Genomic DNA, 26283 nt, shown 5'->3' with positions numbered 1-26283 from the left:
GAGGTGTAAATGAATGAGAAATGTATAAATTCAATTTTGCTTAAAAGGGGCAGGAGGGTTTCAAGATTAAGAGAACAAACGCTTGGAGCAAAACATGATTTGAGTTTTATTGAAGCAAGAAGACTGAAAAAAATGTCCAGAACACTCAGAAAATCTTTATCAAAGCTCAGTTCGGCACTCCCGGGACTCATCATTAAGTTTATAAAATTCAGAGCTGATGAGTTGTGTGTGCTGTGTGTGTCTGAGTGAGTTTATGACTCACCTCCGAGCCCCAGCTATAAGAATCTCAGCCTCCAGGATTACACTTCAAGACCAAATGGAACTTGTCCCCGTGAGTACCAACCCCCTCCGCCGCTGGCTTCATATAGGCACCAACAAGGATCCTCACCCCTGACTATAATGGGGTAAACTGTCAATCAAAAGATAGTGTTAAACTCATCCAGAGTAAACCAATCAACCATGTTTAAGGGGAGGGAAAAGATCACATTTTCAAATGCCAGCATGTCACCTCTAATATGATCTTTAATGTAACCAACATAGTTTAGGCACACGGAAAATGAACCACTGGAAGCACTAGAAATGTGATTTCAAGAGGTAGCACAGCATTCAATTTTATGCACACTGTCACCTAAGTTATTTGCAGCTCAAGTATGTCAAGCTCTTTAAATTTCCCTCTGGGTTGTTTTCACAGTGTCCCACAGTTTTGATCTGTCATATTTTCACTATCATTTGGCTCAAAATTCTTTTTAATTTCCATGAGAGTTCTTCATCCATCCATGGGTTACTTAGGAATTCGAACCCGATTGCTTGATTTTGAAACATTTGGAGATGTCCTCCCTTTTTCTTCTTCCCTTGATTTCTTGTTTAATTCCACTGTGGATAGAAAACATCCTGAATAATTTCAGTTCTTCTAACTTTGTTGAGATTGGCTTGATAACATTTGGTAAGTGTTCTCTGAGCACTTGAGAAAAAGTGTGAGATCCATGGCGGTTGGGTAAAGAGTTCCACTCTGCTATCAATGGAGTCACATCTGTTAATTGCATTGCTCATATCCTCTACACCCTTATCGATTTTTTATCAGTTGCTGAGAGAGGAGTTTTGAAATTTTCAGCTATGACTCTGAATTTGTGATTTCTCCTTTTCTCTGTTAGCCTTCGTTTTGTGTGTATTTGGAAACTATATTATTAGTGCATACTAATTTAGAATTGTTTTGTCTTCCTGGTGGATGGCGCCTTCATGATGCAAACTCCCTCTTTCTCTCTAGCAAAGCTTCTTACCTTAAAGTCTACTTTATCTGATGTTAAAATAGCTGTGCCTGCTTTTCTTGATGTGTGTTATATGTTGTATCCTTTTCCAACCTTTCACATCTACCTTTTCTGTGTCCCCAGACTCGCAAGTAGCACTGAGTTAGGGCTTGCTCTCTTGTATTGAACATTTTCTCTTGGTCGTTGTATTTCAAGTTTTATTGTGATGTTCCTCGGTGTGGTTTTCTTCATGTTTATCTGCTTGAGTTTATGCTTCTTGAATCTGCGGCTTGATATCTGTGGCTTGATCTCGTTCATCCAGTTTTTTTAAATGATCAGTTGTTACCTCTTCAGATATTGCTTCAACGTCATTTTCTAGCTCCTCCCTTTTAGGGACTCCAGTTATACATATGCTAGAACTTTTCTTCACATCCAATATGTCTCTTTTATGGTCTCGTCTGTATTTGCCATGTTTCTCTCTCTGTGTGCATCAGTCTATTTTTCTCGTGACCTATCCACTGAATCATTAATTCTATCGTCATCTGTGCCCAACCTGCTGTTAAACTGATACATTTATTTGTCAATTCTGGATAATATTTTTTTTAATTTAGAACTTTTCATTTGTTCTGATTCTCTGGTGGAATCTCCATCTTTTTATTTTCTTGAGCATATTTCACCATTATTTTAAAGCCCATACTTGATAAATCCAGTATTTAGATGATCTATGAATCTATTATTATATTCTGTCTTCTTCTCTCGGCCCTGTCTCCTAATATGCCTGGGAAATTTTCAATGAGTGGTGAATATTAGAACACAAAATGTGAACACTATCTGGCTGAGCCTTCAACTTACACAAGGTAACTGAGGAGGTGCAGACAAACTTAATCCAAATGGGGACTGAGCTGTTTTGAGGCTGGATTTCCATCTTTGAGAGGCCTGATCTATTTCTAATGTGCCCTTGCTTCTAGAACGTAGTCCTTTAGGGGTCAAACTGAAAGCCTGAATGTTTGCCGGGAACCCCCAGCCTCGAAAATCCTGACCTCCAGCAGCTACCCCATAACACTCTGAGCCTTCCAAGAGCTCCATTCATCTCTGCAACCTTTGGGCTGTGGTTTTTGCTTAGTTTCCCTTGACCTCTGTCACGATAGCTCAGGTTATTTGGCTCATGTCTGCACTCCCCTCCTCTATGGCCCTTCCAGTCTTGGCCCCTCGAGCCCCGAATATCTTAGCAGGACTGATCCCATTTTTGTCTTCCCGGATGCTGAAAGTTCTGCTTACACTCTTTGCTCTTAGCAGACCCTTTTTGCTCAGTTTCTCAAGCTCATTATTCATGCCGCTTATAAATCAGCATACACTGTGAGTTAAAAAGCAGGATTGACTGTCAGGCTCAACTTAATGAGTTTTTCTTCCCTCCAGAATCATGGCTTCTAAAGATAGGATAACTTGTAGCTCCCCAGCACCTTCCAAACACGTGTGTTTTTTTTCTGCTCCCCACCACCACCCCCAGTTTTCAGGTGTCTTTTTGTTGTTGTTACTATGGGAATTTTTTAAAAAAATTTTAATTGATGTATTTTTTAATCCTCTTCCAATTATTCTCAGTGATAAGTCAGCTCTGCTACAGGAGAGCTCACCTTTCCTGGGCCTTTTGGCTTCTCTATCATTACATATGCTATTTCCTTGCTTCCCTTTTCCTTGAAGACTCAAATAAATTATCACCTCCCCCGAAGCTATCCCTGTCACCCCTTCCAATCCTGTGCTATCCAGGTGACATTCGTTAAGCGCTTCCTCCTCTTGGCTCCCAAGTGTCTTAGCCATATCCACATTGCTTGCTACTTGGCATGATTTGCCAATGAAGAGTTCCAGACCAGCAATCCATAGCATTCTACAAATAGTAATATTATATTTGGCCCATGCTCTATGTTTCCAGTGTTAAGCTCATTGATGACAGCTAAGAATCAGGATACAATCTTTTAATTGTAGCAGCTTCTGAGAAGAATCTAAAGGTCTGAACTCCCTGAACCTAAATTCCACATAACAGCAACCAGCTATGGAAGAGCTGTTTCCCTTTCATGGGGCAATGACTCGCAGGTTTTTCAGTCCCGACCAGCCTCTCTGGTCATATAACCAGCACCTGACTTATCTCAATTACCTACCAACTACTGTTGGCGTTTGAGTTTGTAATCTTGGTCTCTGTGTGTGTCTCCCCACCAGTTGGAGAGCTCCATATGAACAGATGGTATGTCTTTTCACCTCTCTCCCAAGCCCATCCCTGGCATGGCAGCAATGGTTGATCCATATCTGTAGATATACCTCTACAAAAATGCTACCTACGTGTTTTTAGGGCTGTGAGACTATTCTGTAGGATGCATAGTGGTGGATATGAGACATTATACATTTGTCAAAACCCATAGAACTGTACCACACAAAGAATGAATTCTAATGAAAACTATGGACTTCCGCTAAAAATATCTCAATCTTGGTTTGTCAGCTGTAACAAATATCCCACACCAGAGCAAGATGTTAATGCTTAGGGGAAACTGTGAGGTGACATGCATGGGAACTCTGTATTTTCTGCTCAACTTTTCTGTAAACCTAAAACTGCTCTAAACTTCCTCTTATTGGAAAAATTAAATGAATGTAAATGCTATTAATCAGAGTGATAACTGATAAAAGAAGGCAACTAAATCTGGCAAAATAAGCTTCTCCCAGGGGATTCAGGTCAGGACACAAGAACAAAAATATTTACCAATGGATCCCCACCTATACCACCACTTTTAGGAACAGCAGAAAATAAGCCACAGCTGTCTGGGGGTGTGGGAGAGGAGTGACCAAAACACACTTAAGGTCATGGCTGGGCAGGCTTACACACTGTTGGTCAGGAGTGATGGAAGGACAGGAGGAAGTTCAAACAATAGCCTATGGAGGAAAAACCAAGCTGACCACCAAAAAGACCCCAAAAGGCCAGCGGAGAGCAGAAAGTAAAGCCCACCATTTCCTGCTCCCCGGGACCTGGACCACCCAACCCCATCGTGCCATGGAAGATTTTCCAGGTCTGATGATTTGTCTTATGTTTTGTATCCAGCCTAACAGGGGACTTCACTTTCATCCACTCTGTTCACCCATCCTAGTGTGCTAATAATCAGTTTTTTCAACAGCCCCCCCCCCCTTTTCTTCCTGCTTCTTACTTATCAGGATCGAGAAGGGAAAAGAGAAGCAAAGGCTTGTAGATTGTAAGCTCCAGCAGAGCAGGGAACGAAGTTGTTTCGTTCGCTGAAATATGCATAGCAGATACGTCATTGATGATTGTTGAATGAGCAAATACAGAATCCTACAAAATGTGCAGCTTCAAACTACGAAGTAGCAGGGGGGGACAATGGGGCCTCTGGTACCACATAAGCCACTTTTCAATCAAACATGCGGGTATTTCCAAGGACCCATCCACATCTGTGCATCTTCAGCCCCATGCCATCCCATCTCTCTTCAGGCTGCATGGCTGCATGGCTGCGGGCATGCTCAGTGAGCCCCCTGCTGGGAGCCGTGGGCACTGCGAGGTGACCCATTGCTCTTGCCTGTTCTGACGGTGGGTAAAGGATGGGGAGGTCAGCTCCAGCTCTGCTACAAGACCTCTTTGCATATGTCGAGCTGGATGGTGACCTGGACACCCTCAGAGTGGAATCTCCATGGAAAATAAGTAAGCTTTGTTTTTTTTTTTAATGAATGGATTTGGTAAAATGTTTTCTTACTTTTTCCTAGACATCGCCTGGTGGTATTACCAGTTTCAGAGAGGTAAAAAAGTTTAAACTAACTTGACTACTTCGGTCACATTACTTTCAAAAGAAGACCTTCTTAATCAAATATATTTTGCAATTAGTCTACTCACTCACCAATTTTCTTTGCCCCTTGTTAAGAAACCCCACCTAGATAGAAACCATTAGAAACATTCTTTAGAGACAAGTTATAGGAAAAGCTTTGTTCCCACTAAGAAACTGATATGTTGTCTCTCTCATGGGCAACAAGATATATGGAAAAGCTCAGAGCCAGTTTGTGGTTCAAGTGTAGTCACTGCTTGGAACAAATGACCTGAATTTCTAAGTTCTTTTTTTCCCCATGGTCTTGACCTCCTAATCTAATTAACATTTTCTAGGGCACTTTTTTCTTATTACTTTATCTCTTTATTTTATTATATTAATTTTATATAATCAGTTTTAAGTCCTTTGTGAAGCAAAACGGAATGTGTTTAAACAAATAGTGAGGGAGAGAAAAGTTGGCTGACTAGGCGGTGAGTGAGGTAGGAAAATGTAGGTAAGTGGGAGGTAAACAGGCAGAGATCAGGACCTCAAATGCCTATGGGGTCAGGAAAGTAGCATAAATGAATTAGGTGAGCCACAGATGAACAAGGGGAGCACTAGAGACTTTGGCTGCTCAAAGGGAACAGCCTCTGCTCAGCTCTTGTAAACTATTTCTTTGTGAGAATTTGACACCAAAGTTGTCTGATAATCCCATTTTCCAAGAGAAATAAAAAATCTTATTTTGTCAACCTCTCATCTTGAAATATTGGCAGTTAATTCCAAAAACAAAAACAACAACAACAAAAAACCCACCACATTTTATAGACTAAACAAAATCTATCTTTGGGCTGCATTCTATGTCAAAGGCTACCGTTTTGTAATGTCAAAAACAGATGGGGGATTATAAAGTCTAACCCAGAGACCCCAAGATGGAAAGACTATTTTCTAGTCCAGTGAGAAGGAGGTCATCATGGCCATGGTTTTTTGACTGCAGTCATGGTCATGAAGCTAACAGAGGAGATACTCACTAGTGAGGAGACCAAAGGCTTGGGTCCTCCTACAGCTCATAGTCTCAGGGGCTGACTTGTACACTGGCACAGAGCTTGTCAGGAGCAGAGCTCCCAACATTGCAAACTTTGTAACATTGGTTACAAACCACTTTGCAGTCTGTGCTTGAGGGAAGCAGAAGCCAGTGTAGGGGCACATGGAAGCCAGATCTATAAAAGAGACCCTGGGCTGGCAGGATTCTAGGTCCCGTTCTGTCACAGACTGGCTATGTGACTCAGGCAAAGCCATGTAGTGACAGACTTGGAAGAGATCGCCTGTGTTAGAAGCCCTTAACATGGGCCCCTTGTGTTTAAAATATGCAGGACCTAACTAAAAATACAGGAAAATACCATAAGTAGGTTCATTTTCTTTTTCTGAGGGTCTCAAGCTTTCATCCCCCATTCTGAGGAGTCTGTGACCTCAAAACAATAAGGACCACTTAATCTGAATCTTCTCCAACTTACTCTTCAGTATGGGAATTTCCTGCTATAAATCCCCTACAGTTGGTTATTCTATCTTGCCTTAACTACCCACAGTAATAGACAATTAAGCACTGTTTAAGATACTCATGGTTAGAAAATCTCCTTATTTGTTAGGACACTCATCTTTCTAATATTCGGATAAAGAGAGTAACGGTCCCCCACTCCCCACCACACACAAGATTGTAATGGGACAACAGGCATGAAAACATTTTGCAGATTAAAAGTACTTTACCAACTGAAAGTATTTTAATTTATTCTTGTTATGTAGTTATCACCATAATACTGTATTTCTAGGTTACTTTTGATGTCTATCATTCAAACTCGGCCTTAGTAATTGGCTCATCATTACTTTTAATAACAAAAATAATAATAAGCAATGTTTTGCCTTCCAGACTCTTAACAGACCTCAAAAGGAACTGTCAAGGTGGCTCCCCACCTATTAATTCTGTTTTCTTCTTCCTCCAACCAGGTTGCTGAGCAGCCCTCTTTCCTTTACTGGGGCCACCTGGGCAGCACCCAGGGACTCCCTGGAGGTGGGAGGGGGCAGGGTTGGTGCAACAGGAGGAATGTGGAAACCTCAGCAGCCCCTTCAGAAATTTCTTCAGAATATATTTACAGTGGTTGGAACCAGACAAAGGCAGGGAAGGGAGAGCAGGCATGAGGGAAGGGAATGCTGAGATGTGGGCCCTTCTAGAAGGTTGTCACAAGCATAGACAACATCTTCCATTCACAGGTCATGACACATGAGGGTCACAATCAGCATAATTTTACAAAGGAATAGATTAAAATTGAGAACAGAGTACATCTCACATTAATAGAGGAAAGGGTTTAAGGAAATTTTTCCTTCAAAATATTTCATGAAATCTTTGTTTATATGTGTGTGTATACTGGAGCATGATGTAAATTGTCGTTCTTCCTATGAAACACAGTAAAACAAAAAGTTGGGAACCACTGGTTTAAGACATGCAGGCTACTTCCCAGCATCTTGAGCCCCAAAGACATGAATTTCCTTCAGTGACTGATGCTCCCACAGCCTGACAATTAGGAGGTGATGAAAAGCAAAACTGAAACAAAGCTTGGCAGTCAGCATCCCAATATTCAGAAATTACGGAATCCAATATGGAAATCTATCCTGCTACCCAGACAGCAAACAAATCATTTATTGATAAAGTCGATTTCTCCCTTAATGAAGTGGGCCTAATATTGGATATTTCAGTAACTACTTAGTGTATTTATAATAGAGATGGTAAGTACAGCTTATGAATCAGAAAGATTCTCTTAAACTTCCTCAAAGAGACTTCCCTGATCTTGTGAAGAATTTGGTCACAAGAAGATTAATAGAAATGAGCCAATATTGCAAAAGAAGTCTTTCAAGCTTCTGCATAAGTTAAACTGGGAAAGATATACCAGACACCTGCAAAAATACATCATTTCTGTCTTCCTGGTTTACATTTTAATAGTTCACCTCTTTCCCGAGTTTTAAATATCTGTATTTTTCAAAATAAAATTGCTATTAAATCTAATACTGGGAAATTTAAACCAACAATTTTATTTCTATTTTTAAATGAGCTAAAAATATATGTGAGTATTCTGAATTAGTCTTATGTGGGGGGGAGTTGTTTGGGGGGGGATGGTCCTTTGATTTACATAGAAATGCTGCAGTGTTTAGGTAATTGCTACTTAACTTGTTAGCTACAAACATAACAATAATTAAAGGCTCTGTAAGAATTACAAAGAAATCGGTCACTTGTAGCTATGTTGTATAATCAGAGTATCTTATTTATATTGAATAATCTGCCCTACTCCCCAGAGGATAAGGTGATACCTGCTGCCCAGCACATAAGAAAGATGACCAGTGGGAATGAGTAGTAGAAGTTCTTCTGCCTCTCCCTTGGAACCTTACCCAAATGTCCATTTCCTTAGGAAGATGTCCAAGATACAAACTCACTTTGATGAATTCCTTTTGTATTGAGATCACAGTCTCAAAAGAAGAAGTGACAACTGGGGGGCAAATCTGATAGCAAGAGCTTGGCACTGACTGGAGAAATGTGCTCAGTGTTAAGCACCTGCTCATCTTATTCTCTCAGACAGAAACGCAGCCTGTCCCCACTCTCCATGGTCATGGGATGCGATGTGGAGTGTGCGCGTTCCCAACACCATGTCCATTTCATCACTATTCTTGCCAGCCCAGATTTACAGTTGCTCAATATATGGATTTGGTAATGTCTGCATGACAACAACGGGCAGAGAAGGTTAGCCGACAATTGATTCTTGATTGGAGTAAATTTATAGAAAGCGTCTGGCAGGACCCAAAGGAAAACACTCATTTATCCTTCTGGGATGGTCAAACGTTGATACTTCCACTTATTTGGATTTTGTGATCCTTCAGTAGGCGATGGGCAGATTTCTTGCTTTAATAGACTGACACTTTCTCAATAACTAGTACAAAATTACATTATATTGTCATACTTATTGGAGGAACAAACTGCTACTTCAGACAACTGTTTTCTGAGCTCTTCAAATGCTTTCAGAAGCTTTGATTTATATCAAGTAGTTCCCATTTAAGTCATCTTCTTATTATTTAAGAACATCTAATAGATATTACAAAACAACACTGTAAAATGCACTCGTATTCTTAATATTTCACATGCCATAGTTGGAACTCTTTGCTAAATCGTGTTAGACTTCATCTAATTGTACCAAATGGTAAGACTTTGCTCTACCTTTTTAATGGATTTGTTTCCCTTCCTTGTTTGGAAGCTGTTAACCATTCCACTCACTTACCTGTGTCTCTAAAATGTTCCCATGGTTCAGCCCTTCCCTCCCTTATTACAAGATATGGAATTAGTTAAAGCTTTAGCAGAAAAGAGCTCTGAAATGGATCATTTCCGGGAGAGGAGAGATTAACAAAGCAATATCACAAAGTCTCATAACAGCTCTAGACAGCAGGCACTGTACTATATGCCCATGAACCATGGTTCATGGTTGCAAATTATAATATGCAAAGAAGTTATTTTGAAAGAAAGGGAAATGTATTCATATAGACTTACTTTGAGCCCATCTACCCTCATCTCCACTTGGAATGTGTTTCTCTCCAGCCTGAAGCTCCCTCCCTGTGTGGTCTGACACAGCTGGCCCAAAGGCTGGACCGAGTGTGAGACAGAAGTGACTGGGCAGGGGGCGAGGGGAGGCCCAAGGGAGAAAGGTCATCTGCACTGTGACCCCAGCCCACGACCCTGTGTACCAGGTCACAACACCACTCTTTTGACAGCCAAGACTGTGGTCTGATGAGTGGCCACTGAGGTCAGCCCTTCCAACGCCATCTCCTCTGGTTCCAGATAAGATTGAAGATGAGTTGGAAATGACCATGGTTTGCCATCGGCCCGAGGGACTGGAGCAGCTTGAGGCCCAGACCAACTTCACCAAGAGGGAGCTGCAAGTGCTTTATCGAGGCTTCAAAAATGTAAGGCCCACAGGGCATCTGAAGGCCCAGGCAGAATTTCCCACCTGAAGCTAAGTCTTCCAAATGCCAACGGGGCCCATCAGGGAGCTCTTCCATATATGTAGTTGTAAAAGAAAGGCCAATTCTCTAAAGGGGGCATGAGAGCAAGATCACCTGGCTAGAAGGAAAGACTCCAGGCAAGGATGAGACAACCTCCATAGATGGGAAACTGGCCAGTAGCCCAGGAACTTCACGGGATGGCAGGCACAACAGTGGAGAATTCACCTTGGCCCAGCTTCTAGTCTTAGCGTAACCCATTCACCCTGTCAATATTGTCCGTCCTGATGGGATTTAGCTCTGTGCTAACTGAGCTCATGGAGACTGATGTGTAAGCCTGAATGCCAATGTATTAATTTGCAACATCATTTCCTATATTAAACCTCATGATAGCCTTCTCGGGAAGGTATTGTTAGCCCCATTTTACAGGTAAGGACATTGAGGATCAGAGCCTAATTCACTCAAAGCCACAAAGCCTAGAAGAGGCTGAGCCAGGATCCAAATCCAGGTCTTCCTAAGCCCAAATCCCAAGCTTTTTCCACCTCACGGTGCCCATTCTCATCATTTTGTAAAGCAGCTTCAGTCCTAAGGTGGGGCTATGTCCCGGCTACTCACTTGGAGACACAGAATTGTGCAGGTGGTTGTCCAGTCCCTGCTCGTCAGGGATGATAGGGAAAAATAAAACCCCAAGGCTGGACCCAGTCTTCTCCTTCTGGGGCGGGCCCCCATCCCTTCCACTTACTGTCTCCCCTTCATGCAGGAGTGCCCCAGTGGTGTGGTCAATGAAGAAACATTCAAACAGATCTACGCTCAGTTTTTCCCTCATGGAGGTGAGTCTGATATTGAAAAGATCCTTCCCAGCTCCCTCTCTGGTGAGCAGCCTTTCTTCCTCCAAGTTCATGCTTCTTGTTATCTGCCTCCTCCTTAAGGTCAAGGACAACTCAGGGTAAGATTTCCCTCCCTTATTACAAGATATGGAATTAGTTAAAGCTTTAGCAGAAAAGAGCTCTGAAATGGATCATTTCCGGGAGAGGAGAGATTAACAAAGCAATATCACAAAGTCTCATAACAGCTCTAGACAGCAGGCATTGTACTATATGCCCAATGGGACAACTATGTCTCAGAGAAGTTAAGCAATTCACTCAAGGTCACACAGCTAGTAAGTGGCAGAGCAGGATTCCATCCCACAAACGTCTGATGAAAAGCTTTGCCCTGTTGGTCCCACCATTGTGCCCCACGCTCTCCATTCTTTCCCTCACAATAGCTGAGGCAAGGTGGAATTTTGAAAGAGAACTTTAATAAATACCAGAGACTGTAGAAATAAATGAATCTAAGAAGATGGAGGGAACATAAAGTAGTGCATCTGAGTCCAGGTTAATGAGCTCTCGAGGCCCACGGCCACTGTGTTGCCACGCCTGACTCCTGAAGGAAGCTGCTCTGGCTCCATGGGCCTAGGTCATCTGTGGCTTTTCCCATTGCTTCCATGTGTCACATGCCGCTTCCTTTCCTGCCCCCAAGAGTTATCTCCCGCAGGACCCCTTCCTGATCCTGGGTCCTGACAAATTGGAGATCCAAGTGTCCCGAACACTTCTTAGGCTCTGTTTCTCCTGGGCCTCTTCGGCAGCAGAGGGGGCCTTCCTAGGTGTGGGGACCCAGTAAAGGGTCCCTACCCAAGTTGCAGGGGGCGGGTATGGCTTCACCCTACACAGGCCCCAGAATCACTGTTGGCGAGTTCTACTGAGCCACATTTTTTTGAATTTTGATCATGTGGCAGGCCTGGTGATAGTTTTGATGATGTGACTATGTGAAAAATTTAACATACTTTTTCAAAAATTCCGAGAGATAGGTCTTGCTACATCCCTTTGGAAGAGATGGGAGAAAGGAGCTCAGAGATGTTATGCTAGATGCCTATGGTCACACAGCTAAATAGGGACAGAGCTGCTAACCAAGCCCAGGTCTGTCTGCTGCCTGGTGAGTGCTCACTCCATGGCATTGCACTACCACTTGGGAGAGCATGTTCTGTACACAGTCGCCATGTTACCCACCCACCAAGAATTACCCACGCAGGCAGGCAGGAGGGTCTTTCTCCCGGGAAGACTAGATGGAGGGGCAAAGGCCTATCTTTGCTGTAAGAACTTCCCACCTCAACCCCAAGACAGCCACCTGGGTCCCAGTTTCCAGTGGGTTTGCCCAAGCCCCGTTTCCACCTTCCCATCACCCCAGCAGCACCGTCTTCTACTTCTTATTGTTTCCAAGCGTTCTCGCTCCCCTCTGTGAATCCCAGCTCCCTTCACCTGTCTTTCCTTCTGTGCCTTGCAGATGCCAGCATGTATGCTCATTACCTCTTTCACGCCTTCGACACCACCCAGACAGGCTCTGTGAAGTTCGAGGTACGCTTGTCTCTGAGTCCCGGGGCCCCCACCACCTCCTCCTCTAAGCTGTGGCCTATTGAAGGGACAGTTGGATCATCAGACACTTCAGTCCTTTGTCCACTTAACAAGCATTTCCTAAGATAGGGAAGGATGCAGCAGCTGCCCCTCCCCTCCAGGAGCTCAGGGCCTCGAGGGACTACAGATAACAGCTGAATAGCTCACATGCATGGAGCTAGCCATGTGACAGACTCTACACTAGTGCCTTGCATGGATTAACTCATTAGTCCCCACAGTAACCCTACAAGTTCCAGTTCTATGATTTATTACCAGTTTGCAGAAGAGGACAGTAAGGCAGAGAGAGATGGAGTTGTCTTCCCAAGGTCAAAGACCTAGGAAGTGGTAACAGAGGGATGTGAACTCAGGTAGTAGATTGTAGCCAGTCTTAGGGTAATTGGAGCTGTGGGATAAGGCACTACCAGAAGAGTCTGGAGATGTCAGCACACACATTCTTCCTCAAAGAGACTCTGTCCCCTGGAATGGGCAGGGTAGGGAGTGGAAGGGGGTCTGCTTTCACTGAGGTAGGCCATATCCTTCAGGGGACAGAGGACATGGGAGATACCATTCTGTACAAGTAGTCATAGAGTCTGACCCGAAGACAGAGCTGCAGCCCACTCCATGGCTTGGTTAATGTCATTTATGCCTCTTCCACTTGTCAGGACTTTGTAACTGCTCTGTCGATTTTACTGAGAGGAACCGTCCATGAGAAGCTAAGGTGGACATTTAATTTGTATGACATCAATAAAGATGGATACATAAACAAAGAGGTAAGTGAGCTGAGGCGAGGGGCATGAAAGCGCTACAGTGAAGGCATCTAATTATAAACAGAAAACAGCCCCAGTCACAATCACGAGGAGGAAATTGTCTGAATGAAGAGGGATCTGTTTTGGGGCTAACAGAGCTGATTCCTGGCAAAAGGAAGAAGGTCACCTTTGACCTCCCCCATTGCTCCACCCTGCCCTGTTCCCAAGCACTCAAGAAAGGATTAAGCAGATTCATTCATTGTCACTGGGTCCCTTATATTCAATGCACATTCCAGAGGGCTGTCAATGCTTTTAGTGTAGACTTATTCTTCCCAGGGGACTCACATTTAGCAGGTTGACAGCCACAAGTTAAAACTAAAAGTTGGAATGATAGAGTTGAAAACACTGTCTAGAAGAGAGAAGGGAGATTTTTGAGGAAGAGGGGACTATAAAAGGATCATATTGGCCACAATCTATTTTGCCTACTAATAAAACCATAGAAGGGGATGATGGCAGGTGCAGCTATCTCTAAACACATCACAAACAATTTCTGACTCTTCACTGCTTGACACTTTTAGATCCTCGGAGTTACATGTGGTGTCTAGACAATGAAATACCCACAGGTCTATCTCAAAACTCACTTTGATATCTACTGTATCTTGGTCTCTCAGTTGCAGCTTGGACCCTGTAACATTCCACTCCCCGAGTTTCTACATGCTGGGCGCAGTGTCTAGAGCTACAAATGTCATCTCCAATTTTCACCTCAACCCAACTGAGCTCTCTAATGTTCATGCCTCATTCATTCAGTCAAGTATTTGCTCAATGTATATTTGAGGGCTTATAAGGTGTTCTAGGTGCTGAAAATAAAGTGGTGGATGGGGGCACCTGGGTGGCTCAGTCGTTAAGCGTCTGCCTTCGGCTCAGGTCATAATTCCAGGGTCCTGGGATCGAGCCCCGCATCGGACTCCCTGCTCCGCGGGAAGCCTGCTTCTCCCTCTCCCACTCCCCCTGCTTGTGTTCCCTCTCTCACTGTTTCTCTCCGTCAAATCAATAAATAAAATCTTTAAAAAATAAAATTAAATAAATACATAAATAAATAAATAAAGTGGTGGATGACTCCCTTGAGTGTAAAAACCCTAATATCCACTAGTAACAGATATGTTCAATGAATTCCAGTAAATTCATGTAATGGAATAACAGGTGGCCATTTAAAGTCATACAAAAGTAAGAAGATGTAAAAATTCATCTGACACATTACATTTAAAAAATCACCTTATAGGGGCACCTGGGTGGCTCAGTCGGTTAAGCATCTGCTTTTGGCTCAGGTCATGATCCTGGGGTCCTGGGATTGAGTCCCGCATTAGGCTCCCTGCTCAGCAGGGAGTCTCCTTCTCCCTCTCCCTCTGCTCCTCCCCAGCACTCATGCTTGTTCTCTCTCTCTCAAATACATAAATAAAATCTTTAAAAAAAATAAAAAAATCACTTTATAAATAGTATGTATAATATTATCTCAATTTTGCAAATAATTTAATGCTTCTATACCTACTCAAATATATGATACTACAAAATATTCAAATACTACTTCACAAAATATTTAAAGAAAGGACCCTAAAATGGGATTTACAAGACAGTTTTCAACCTTGGTGCAGTCATAATTCCATCACTGAATAACCTCACTAACTCCTGCTCCCTATTTCTTACTTGCAGACTAGACAAAATTGTCGCCATTAATACCCATCAGACCTCTCTAGATGGCAGAATTAATAAAGTACCTCCTAAAAGAAAAAGAAAGTATGAATAAGCAGCTTCCTAGAAAAGACAGCTGGAACTTCTCCTGGCAATCATTTGGAGATAATCTCATCCAAATTATAGGCAATGAAAATCCTGAGAGAGCAATCAAAATTGGTTTTTAAGTCCTTTCTCTTAATAAAAGTACTCAGGAAAGAACCTACGATAATGTGGATGTGAAGGACTTATGAAGACATTTTTAAAATAAACACAGGGAGGGGCGCCTGGGTGGCTCAGTTGTTAAGCGTCTGCCTTCGGCTCAGCTCATGATCCCGGGGTCCTGGGATCGAGTCCCACATCGGGCTCCCTGCTCCGCGGGAAGCCTGCTTCTCCCTCTCCCACTCCCCCTGCTTGTGTTCCCTCTCTCGCTGTCTCTCTCTCTGTCAAATAAATAAATAAAATCTTTTAAAAATAAAAAAATAAATAAACACATGGATAGAGACGTGTATCTCCTAGTTCTGTTTGTTGGGAGGGCCTAAGACAATGACGCCCTCTAGCAATGAGGATGTCTTGCACCCAGACCTTGGTTTCTGAACACCATCCTCCAACTAAAGGAATCAGTCTCCTTGGAAAAGTGGGTGATTCCAGGACTGGGAACAAGAAAATACAAGATCAGCCTGGATTACCTTGTAGTGCTGGAAAATATTGAAGTGCTTAAGAAAGAAAAAAAAGAAAAGGATGGGACATGTCAAAAAGCTACAGCAGTCAGTCTGAAGGAGTTCCCAATCACAAAAATGGAACAATTTGAACAACAAAATTAAAAATAACAGTATTAGATTTTAAGCTATAAAATAAAGAAAATATCCACGAGTCCCTACTAAATTATATATACATAATTACAGACTGTATACATTCAAATAACATATGTTCAAATAAATAATATGTATTCAAATAAATAATTGAATTCATAGATAAATGGGGGATAAGGGACAACTCTTCCTTAAAGAAGAATTCCAATTAATAAATAAAGAAGGAATAAAGGAAATACAAAGTCAGCATTAGGCAAGCACCACAATAATAATTTTTGCAGGCAAGACCCACTGAAAGATACTAAAATCAGTGGAGGAACTTGACAGGCAGGCACCACCTTGATCAAGTCATCAAGGTTTGCATTGCCATTAATAAGATATATCCACTCCACGTACCTCTTTGACATGATGTACCAAGAAGGCTATAACATCACTTCTATAGTATTCTCATCAAAAATGTATAACTTCAATCTTATCATAAGAAAACCAGGGACTAACCTAAACAGAGACATAAAATAACTTACCAGCACTATATCAGAAGTGTCTTGGTCTTGAAAGACGAAGGGTGAGAAACGGTCACAGGTTAGAGGACACTAAGGGGACACACAACTAGATGGATGAGGGATCCTTAACCATAAAAAAGACACTAGGGAAAAATCTAATGAAATGTGAATAAGCTCCATAGTTTTGTTAATAGCCCTGCATAGCATTGGCAGCATTGTTAATTCCCTGGGTTTGATCACTGTGCTGTGCTTTGGCAAGTTAGGAGAAACTGGGTCAAAGGTATACATGAATGCTCTGTTCTATTCTTGCAACTTTTGTGTAAGTCTAATATTATTTAAAATAGGTTAAAAATGAATAAAAACAATAAAATAAGCACATGGAATGAGGAGCAGCAGACAAGGAACCCAGGAGAGAAGCCATCCCCTGGGTCTCCACAGACACTATTTCAAAGATCTCAAAGACAAGGCTGTCCTCCTACGCCCTCTTTCCTGCATCCCAAGGAGGGGCCATGGAATAGTTTGCTATGGCCAGTGTGATCAGAACATCACAGAGCCACTCAACAGTTACTGGGTTCCTAGCCCATGCAGAGACCTTAGCAATGAAGGATCAAGCATATGTCCTCATGAGCTCACAGTCTTGAGGAAACAGAGCTACACTAATAATAAGAACAACTTAACTCTTTTAGCAAGTACTTAATGATCACTTACTCTGTATGGAGAAGCACTGAGAGATTAGAAAGAAAACATGATAGGATTTGTACCATCTATCAGGCCCCATAAAACAAGAATGACTTTGTAGAAAGTGGTCTTTTGGTTATAAAGATAAAAGGTCATCAACATAAACTAGCCTAAATTGAGAGGTTTCCTCTAAAGGTATAGCTAGTCCGATGGAACATGTGTAATCCCCACTGAAGCTAGAAGGTTGTTAGTCTCCAGTCTCTCTCTCTCTCTCTCCCCTCACCTCTTCTTTCCTCTCTCTTCCCTCTCCCTCCTCCAGCATTGCTGAGATCAAGACAAGCCACACTCTCTTCTGCAGAAATGACACATTCAAGTTGCTAGCAACATAGGGGTGGGGAGGCACAGAGGAGGTTTTAGTTTATAGGGTAACCATTCTGAGACACTGCCCATCTGGGGCTTCTCCCAGTCTTTGTAACTGTCTGTCTTCTTCATTTGTTTTTCTCAGAAAGCCTCTGAGTGTGTGTGATTGTGTATATGTGTGTGTGAGAGAGTATGTGTGTGAGTGTGTATATGAGAGTGTGTGTATGTGTTTGTGTGTGAGTGTGTGTAAGAGTATGTGTGTGAGAGAGTATGTGTGTGTGAAAGAAAGAGCATGTGTGTGAGACTGTGTGTGTGAGAGAGTGTGTATGTGTGTGAGTATATATATGTGTGTGAGAGGGATTGTGTGTGTGTATGTGTGAGAGAGAAAGATTGTGTGTGAGAGTGTGTGAGAGAGATTGTGTGTGTTTGAGTGTGTGTGGGTGGGTGTGCGCGCACGCGCAGGTGCCCATGCATGTGCTCATGAGAACATTTCTTGTCCCCCGTCAGCCCCATCTCCTTTCTCCCTCTACTCTTCTCTCCTCTCCTCTCCTCTGCTCTCGCTCTCTCTTTCTCCCTGCGTCTTTCTCATCTCTTCTACCTTCTGTGTATTTGCTCCATTTTACTCTTCACAGAAGTTCTACTCTTCTGTAGAAGGTTTTGGTGTCTGCTCTCACTCAACCTCAGTTAAATCCTGGAAATGGCTCGCCTGTGGCACCTACTCTGGCCCTAACTCCACTTGACCTTTGAGCTCCAGAGTTCTATCACTCCTGATTACATTTCTGTGCCTCATCACAGAAAAATAGAGTAGCTCAGCTTTAGTCAGATGTCCACCTTTGTTCCAAATAGGTGTGGTCACAGGGATAGGTCACCCAGTACAAACATAGCCACCTGGACACAACCATTCAAAGGAATTGTGGACTGGGGAGAGGGTCTTCCAAAAATGGGGTGTGAGTTCATCAGTACACACACGTTCACCCCAATTCCACACATAACCCCTCACTGAGGATAATGCTCAAGAAAAGGTAACCTACCCAAGAGCCTCTGAAGGCAAAGAGAATTTCCCACCACCCTCTCTCTAGGAGGAGGTTCCCAGAATATAGCCCCTTTGCTTGCTTTCTAACTCCCTCTCATCAGCTGAAGAGAGTCCCTTTGATCACCTTCATTCACAAGTGTAACAAGGAGCCCCAAACTGTCACCTAAAAACCTCATGGTTCCCACACTGTGCTTCCATATCATCTCTCCAGGAGATGATGGACATCGTCAAAGCCATCTATGACATGATGGGGAAATATACATATCCCGTGCTCAAAGAAGACACTCCAAGGCAGCATGTGGATGTCTTCTTCCAGGTAAGTGCACACACACTGTGCATGAGCTTTAAGCCCAACGTAGACCAGTCAACCCACAAGCATCTGAACAAGTGGTGTGTGTCCAACTCTGTTCTAAGCATTGTAGAAAACAGAAAAGAATTACAAGATGTGTTGACCTCAAGTAATAGATGATCTCATTAAGCAGGCAAGTATATACTACAGAATAGAATAGGGAAGTATATTACGAAGTATAAATGCTACAGTATAGCCTCTAAGTTCCATAAAAATTCTTGGTGGAGCATAGTAGCCAGAGAAGATGTCATTAAGCACGTTTATGTAGGTGTTAAGGCTTTATGTCTGGGGAGTAACGGGAAATAAAGTTGGAAACAAGGGTGGGCTGGATTGAGATCTTTCATTGAAGAGGTTTAGCCTTGCTTGGATGACTACAGTTACTCCATGAGTGGAAGAGTGGCATGACCAGAACGGTGTTTTAGTAAAAAGGTAAGCTAGTGGTAGAGTTTTGAAGAATGTCCAAGCTCATTCTAGTCTAATCCTCTCACTTTGCAGATGGGAAAAGCAGAGGCTCAGAGAGGCTTAAAGACTCACTCAAGGTCACACAGAAAGTGACAGAGAAGAAGTCGAACCTCTCATGTGCAGCGTTCTCTCTGCCAGATGGACAGGCTGGGAGAGAGTCTGGGGAACACATGTTAGGGTGTCAGCAGAATAATCTGGTGATGAGGTAATGAGAGTCTGGAGCAAGTCTTTCCATTTTAAGGAAGCTCATGGGGGTCAAAGGGCTATAACCAGGGCCTGGGTGGGGTTGTCTGGCCAGTGAAAGACCACCTTGATTTTCGGGGCAAAGGTGGTTAACAAAGAGCAAGTTTTGGAATGCAGATTACCGGGTTCATTAAAGTGCTTCCTGTTGTGTCTTCCAGAAAATGGACAAAAATAAAGATGGCATCGTGACTTTAGACGAATTTCTTGAATCCTGTCAGGAGGTAAGGAGAGACCTCGGAGCATAAAACCTCTAGATCTGGGAAAGGAAATCTGGGGGCTGGGGACCTGCAGGAGGGCAAGAATGAGAAACCTGTGGCCTCAGGTCAGAGACACCACCGCCAACCCCACCAGTAGCAACTCAGAATTCCAACAATCTCCACTCCTCCAACTGGCCTATGGTTGGTCTTGGCTAAACACCGTCTGAGCCAGACAGCCTGAGAAGGATTGGGGGGGGGGGGGGGGCGGGGGATGTGAAAGCCCAGAGGGGGTCTCTGTGAAACCAAAGACTTCCCAAATGGGCAACACTCATTTTTTAACCTGCTTCTGGCTCAATGACCCACTCCTCAGACTACTAGGGAGTAGCTGGGAAAAAAACCTAAAACTGTAATTCTCAACCCATAGTATACCCAAGAATTGCCCAGATGATTCTGAAAATGAACACTAGATGGGGGTGGGGGAGGGTGCTGTAGAAATCTTTGTTTTAACACAAATGGCCTAGGGATCAAGGCTTCTAAAACTTTAATGGGCAAACCAACCTCCTTGAAGATCTGGTTAAAATGTAGATTCTAATTCAATAGGTCTGGAGGGGAGTTTGAGGCGCTACTATTCTAACGCTCTCCCAGGTCAAGCTGGTGCTGCAGGTCCTCGGACCGCATTGTCACTCACTGAAAAGATAAACTAGCCCAGAGTCTCTGCCAGAAAATGAACTGGAAATAGTTTCTTTTATCTACTTTAGAAAAATGCATTTCCATCCCCACCTTATTTCAGAAAAGTGCGCAGTCACTCTGAGCTCACCCAGTAAGAACTGCAGGTGCACAAAAGCAGGGGAGAAGTCACCAACACATACTGAGCACCTACCAAGTTTCAGGTATATGCATACACCTCACAACAGCCCTGAGAGATGGTGGCGTTTTATCCAAGGTGATATTCAAAATATTCAATAATGAGAGTGGACTGAGAATTGACCACTCTTAACTGACCTTGACTAATGCCATGGAGCATGCCCTAAAGGGACCATTCTAAGCTTGCCAGTCTGTTAGCTGACGGATCTTTGGGTGTTCCGGGGGTCCTGGACCAGTTACCAGAGAGACAGAGGGAAAGATGCTGGCTGGGAGGCTCAGGTGAGCAGTTATTTACCAACAAGGCTAGAAATATTTCAACATGTTAATCATCATGAACTGGGTGACTGGCAGAATTGATCATGCCCATTTTAAAGAAGAGAAAACTGAGACATTGCAAAGTTAAGAGATATGGCTAAGGCACAGTAGGTGACAGAGATCAAAGATGGAACCTGAACGCCATCATTCTAATTTTAAATTCTATGCCCTACTTAGGTGTGCTTTTTTGACTTTGCTTCAGAGGTGAGTGAAGTTTTTAAATTCGTTTAGTTTCTCACATTAGCAACCTCTATAGCTGTTCATTAATTCACTTACTTTTTGCTCACAACCCACCCATAGGCAGATACTGTGAACGACGCTATTTTACATATAAAGAAACTGAGGCACAGAGGGATTAAATAATTGGCCTAAGGCCACCCAGCTAGTAAATGACAGATGCAGATTTGAATCTAGGCAGCCTGACTCCAGAACCCATAGACTTACTTTAAAAGTTCTAGCAACTTTTAAAAGATTTCAAACACCTAGAATCAACTTTTGTCTTTGTTGATTTTTTTTTTCTGTTATAGGTCCGCTTTCTGTTTTATCATTTGTGTTCTAAATTATCTTTTTCCTTCTATTTTATTTTAATTTAATTTTAGGGGCTTTTTTTCTAGCTTTTCGAGATGAAGATTTAGGTCATTCTTTTCAACCATTCTTTTCCAGTATGTTCACATAAAGGGATAAAATTTCCTTTAAGTACTGTTTTAGACCCCACATATTTTAATATGTCATATTTTCATCATATTTTAATTCAAGATATTTTCTTCTCTGACCCATGAACTTAACAGTATGTTGCTTAATAGCTAAGCATTTGAGGATTTTCTATATTCAATACTTATTTCTTAGAGAATGTACACTAGAAAAAAGTAAAATAGAGAACATATAATGGAGACATGCAATAAAAAAACCAATAAAACCAAAATTTGCCTCTTTGCAAAAATTAATAAAATTGATAAATGCTTAGCAAGACTGATTTAAACAAAAGAGAAAGAGAGAGAAAACTCAAACTATCAGTATCAGGAGTGGAAAGGGTAACAACGCTGCAGGATTTACAGATTATAAAGATAATAGTTCGTTATTTGAAAAATTTGACAACATATGAAATCCACAAATTCCTTGCAAATATAATTTATCAAAACTAACACAAAAAGAAATAGAAAATCTGAATAGTCCTATGTATGTTAAAGAAATTGAATCTGTAATTTAAAATTTTCCCACAAAGAAAATGACAGACACAGATGTCTTACCCCATAAATTCTTCCAAACTCTTTCGAAGGAATAAGCGATATTAATCTCACACAAACTCAGAGAATAGAGAAAGAGGAAAAACTTCTCAACTTGATTTATGAGGCTATCATAACCCTAATATGAAATCATGGCAAGCCATTACAAAATAAAATGTTCAAGCTAATATATGCCTTCTGGATATAGGAGTAAAAAATCAAATCCAGTAATATGTAAAAAAAAAAAAGAAGAAGAACAGAAAGGTTTATTACAGAAATGCCAGTTTGGTTTAACATTCAAGAATCAACCAATATAATTAATAACATAATAGAATTTATAAAAATGCAGTCATCTCAGTAGATGTCAAAATCATTTGATAAAATGCAGTTGCCCAGAGCTTCTTAAAAAAGGTAATATTCACTGTTTCACTGGATACTTTATTTGTTATAAATTTATTAAGGCCAGGGTATCCGGGTGGCTAAGTTGGTTAAGCGTCTGCCTTCGGCTCAGGTCATGATCCCAGGGTCCTGGGACTGAGTCCCACATTGGACTCCCTGCTCCGTGGGGAGTCTGCTTCTCCCTCGGCCTCTTCCTCTCTCTCTCTCTCATGAATAAATAAATAAAATCTTAAAAAACAACAACAAAAATTTCCTAAGGCCAGAGAAGGTGCTTCTTGCCTTGAATTGCTCACTCTCTGGGCCCCCACTGCTTTTTCCTATTTCTAGTGCCCTTGCAGCATTCTTTCTGCATGGGAAACCCACACAAGAGACGTGCTCACCATTACAGAGCTTCTCAGGGAGGAGCCTCCGAGAGTTCTAATCATCCTCTCTTTTCTGCCTCCTCCCCGCCCAGGATGACAACATCATGAGGTCCCTCCAGCTATTCCAAAATGTCATGTAACTATGGACATAGCCAGCCAGCTCTCAGAGACATTGTACTGAACAACCACCTCTTAACACCTTGATCTGCCCTTGTTCTGATTTTGCACACCGACTCTTGGGACAGAAACACCTTTTACATTTTGGAAGAATTCTCCGCTGGACACTTTCTATGGAACCCAGCATTACATGGCTCAGTCTCTGATTGCAAACTCTTCCTTCTCCGTCTCTTGAGAGAGAGAAGATGAAATTGGGTTTGTTTTGGAAGCATGCTCATCTCTTCATGCTGCTGCCCTATGGAAGGTCCCTCTGCTTGAGCTTAAACAGTAGTGCACACTTTTCTGCTTGCGTGACCCAGCCCACTGCCTCCAAGTCCAGCAGACCTTGATGTATTGGAAGCAAGATGACCTGAGCCAAATGCACACCATCCTCTGATGGCCTCCCAAACCAATGTGCCTGTTTCCCTTCTTTTGGTGGGAAGAATGAGCATTATACAGAACAATATGAATCCGTATGACTAGATTGGGAGAGCCAGCACCTAACATATGTAGGATAGAACTGAATTCTTAAGCATGGCATTGTCTGGTGACCCAAACTGCCCAAATCCTTTGTTTCCAGAGGCAAGAACCAATAATTCTTTCTCACACTGGCATCTGTGCTGGTAGTGCAAATCCCTTGATGTGCACAGGGAAAGAGCCAATGCCCAGTGGTCCATGCCCTCACTCCATCTCCTGCTAGAGCCTAGCACTGCATGCCCCTCCCAGAAAGCCCAGAATGCCTGCAAATTGTAATTTTATACCATGTTCTAATCAATAAACAGAACTATTTCTTACACTCTTAATCTTCATTTCCTCCATGACTTAATTGGCCAGGAGAGGTAAGCTGTGAAAAGGGAAGGCTCATCCATTCAGCTGGCATCCAGTTATTAGTACTTACTTGGTGCCAGACCCAGTGCCAATCAGTCATCATCCTCCACTACCCCCAAGCAAGCATCCCATTTAAATGCAAATACTGTGACTAAAAGCAAATATGTCTTTAAGGTGAGACCCCTCACAACACCTTCCTTCCAACAAGATTGCCACTCTCAAGACCCTCAGCGGTAGAAAGGCTGGAGCGTCATGTGATATGGTTGGGGATACAGAGATGAAGAGGTGGCCAGAAGCTCCTGCCGAGGGGCTTGGAGTCCAGGGGTTGACCAAGTGGCTTCAACCAAAAGCAACAAATTATTACTTCTGTTGGACACTATGTCTTAGAGTCCCCATTTAACATCACATTAAAAAAGATGAAGAGCTAACCATGGCGTTCTTGGAAGGAAAGCAATTTACTGAACACCTATTACGCGCCAGATAATGCACTAGTGGCTTACATACATTATCTCATTTCATGTTGCTGTAGGGCATTCTGGGAGATAGAGTCCTCATTTTCCTGGTTTGGACCTGAAGGGGTAAGGGCACCTACCTAGGGTAGCACAGCTCCATAGAGATTAAACGCTTCCCACTCCATCATAGAGCCTTCCTGCCAAGGGATTCTGTCTCTCCCCAAGGAACTGAAGGTACACACACAAATCTCATGCATCTGTAGTCAGTTCAAAGAGGCATGGGTATTTGAATCCAAATGGCAGATGAGGAAACAGATGCACTGAAGCAGAAAGCCATAAGTGCCCATGGACCAAGAGCGAGAGCAGGCCACCACATGTCACACGCGCACGAAATACTCCCAGTCTGCTTGCCACTGGCTACAATTTCTCATGGTTGGAAATTGTAGAGGATGCAGCTGTTTCTCTGGGCCTCCTGAGTGCTGCCCTGTGGTCATCTAGGGCTACTAGACATGTGGCCAGCCCCTAGCAAGGCATACATACACTTAGGCCCAAGCAGAGGATCTGTACTTGTGAACCTTCCCATGTGGGTGGTCTGAACCTGTATCATGAGGCTATACAATGTCTAAGCCATGGTTCTCCACCTTGGCTGAACATCACAATCACCTGGGGCACTTTAAAAAATGCCAGTGCCCAAGCCCCACCCCAGACCAATTGAAGTAGAATCTCTGTGAGTGAGGCCTAGGCATCAGGATTCTTTAGAATCTGCTCAGGTGATTGTAATGTGCATCCAGAGCTAAGGTGGGGAACTGACCACACCCAGTGCTAAGAATGGAGCACATGATCTGAGCCATCTTCCTAACCATAATGATTGATTTACGGATTGGCTTGATACCGAAGCCAGTCGAAACAGCGTGAATCACAAGATTTGTGCTGAGAACAAGAGGATAAAGATGGTCTCTCTCCTACTGGACATGAATGAGATAGTATGCAGTCCTAGGACATGTTGGTAGTGATTCAGGAATTCTGAGGGATTATCTGATAACCAAAGAGCAGATAAACCAGAATCACAGAAGGCAAGGCAGAGATGTGTAAACAAAACAAAACACACCAGAAATTGAAACCTTGATTAGATCACTGAGCGGCTGGATCAAGCTGGACCTGAAGTTAGGAATACCTCTGACCTTTTCAGATGCCTGTGTTAGACGCCTATATAAGGTCTAGGCCAGTGTATCTTTACTCTGGCCGCATATCATAATCACTTGGGGAACAGAGAAGGGGAAATTTGTGTGTATGTGTGTATGTGTGTTTTCCCCCAATTTTATTTAAATGACAGCACTGTATTAGTTGGAAGGGTATAACATGATTTGACTTACATGTATTGTAATTGGTTTTTTTTATTAACACATAAGGTACTATTTGTTTCAGGGGTACAAGTCTGTAATTCATCAGTCTTACACAATTCACAGCGCTCACCATAGCACATACCCTCCCCAATGTCCATCACCCAGCCACTCCATCCCTCCCACCCCCTCCACTCCAGCAACCCTCAGTTTGTTTCCTGAGATTAAGAGTCTCTTATGGTTTGTCTTCCTCTCTGGTTTCATCTTGTTTCATTTTCCTTCCCTTCCCCTATGATCCTCTGTCTTGTTTCTCAAATTCCTCATATCAGTGAGATCATATAATACATGTCTTTCTCTGATTGACTTATTTCACTTAGCATAATACCCTCTAGTTCCATCCATGTCATTGCAAATGGCAAGATTTCATTTTTGATGGCTGCATAATATTCCATTATATATATATATATATATACATATATATATATACACACCACATCTTCTTTACCCATTCATCTGTTGATGGACATCTAGGCTCTTTCCATAGTCTAGCTATTGTGGACATTGCTGCTATAAACATTGGGGGTGCGTGTGCCCCTTCGGATCACTACATTTGTATCTTTGGGGTAAACACCTAGTAGTGCAATTGCTGGGTTGTAGGGTAGCTCTATTTTCAACTTTTTGAGGAACCTCTGTACTGTTTTCCAGAGTGGCTGCACCAGCTCTCACATTCCCACCAACAGTGTAGGAGGG

The 26283-nt window shown here is 42.6% G+C and overlaps 1 protein-coding gene across 4 annotated transcripts in view; it reads left to right on the top strand.

Moving 5' to 3' along the window:
* The window catches only part of KCNIP1 (potassium voltage-gated channel interacting protein 1), a 205466-nt gene extending 181739 nt beyond the window's left edge, over positions 1–23727 (top strand). For 2 of the 4 annotated variants that reach the window (XM_027606969.1, XM_027606966.2), the window contains exons 2-8: positions 9900–10024; positions 10821–10890; positions 12380–12450; positions 13149–13256; positions 18555–18659; positions 19556–19618; positions 22850–23727. In XM_027606969.1, coding sequence (XP_027462770.1) covers positions 9900–10024; positions 10821–10890; positions 12380–12450; positions 13149–13256; positions 18555–18659; positions 19556–19618; positions 22850–22897 — 590 coding nt within the window. In that variant the 3' untranslated portion in view covers positions 22898–23727. Of the gene's footprint in view, positions 1–4997; positions 5031–9899; positions 10025–10820; positions 10891–12379; positions 12451–13148; positions 13257–13903; positions 14108–18554; positions 18660–19555; positions 19619–22849 lie in introns of those variants that run through there. The other 2 variants (XM_027606967.1, XM_027606970.1) reach the window with 2 other exon arrangements.
* The last annotated feature ends 2556 nt before the right edge of the window (positions 23728–26283 follow it).

The sequence above is a fragment of the Zalophus californianus genome, chromosome 5 (assembly GCF_009762305.2).
Source record: "Zalophus californianus isolate mZalCal1 chromosome 5, mZalCal1.pri.v2, whole genome shotgun sequence".
NCBI lineage: Eukaryota > Metazoa > Chordata > Mammalia > Carnivora > Otariidae > Zalophus > Zalophus californianus.
This window is presented reverse-complemented; position numbering and strand designations above follow the sequence as displayed.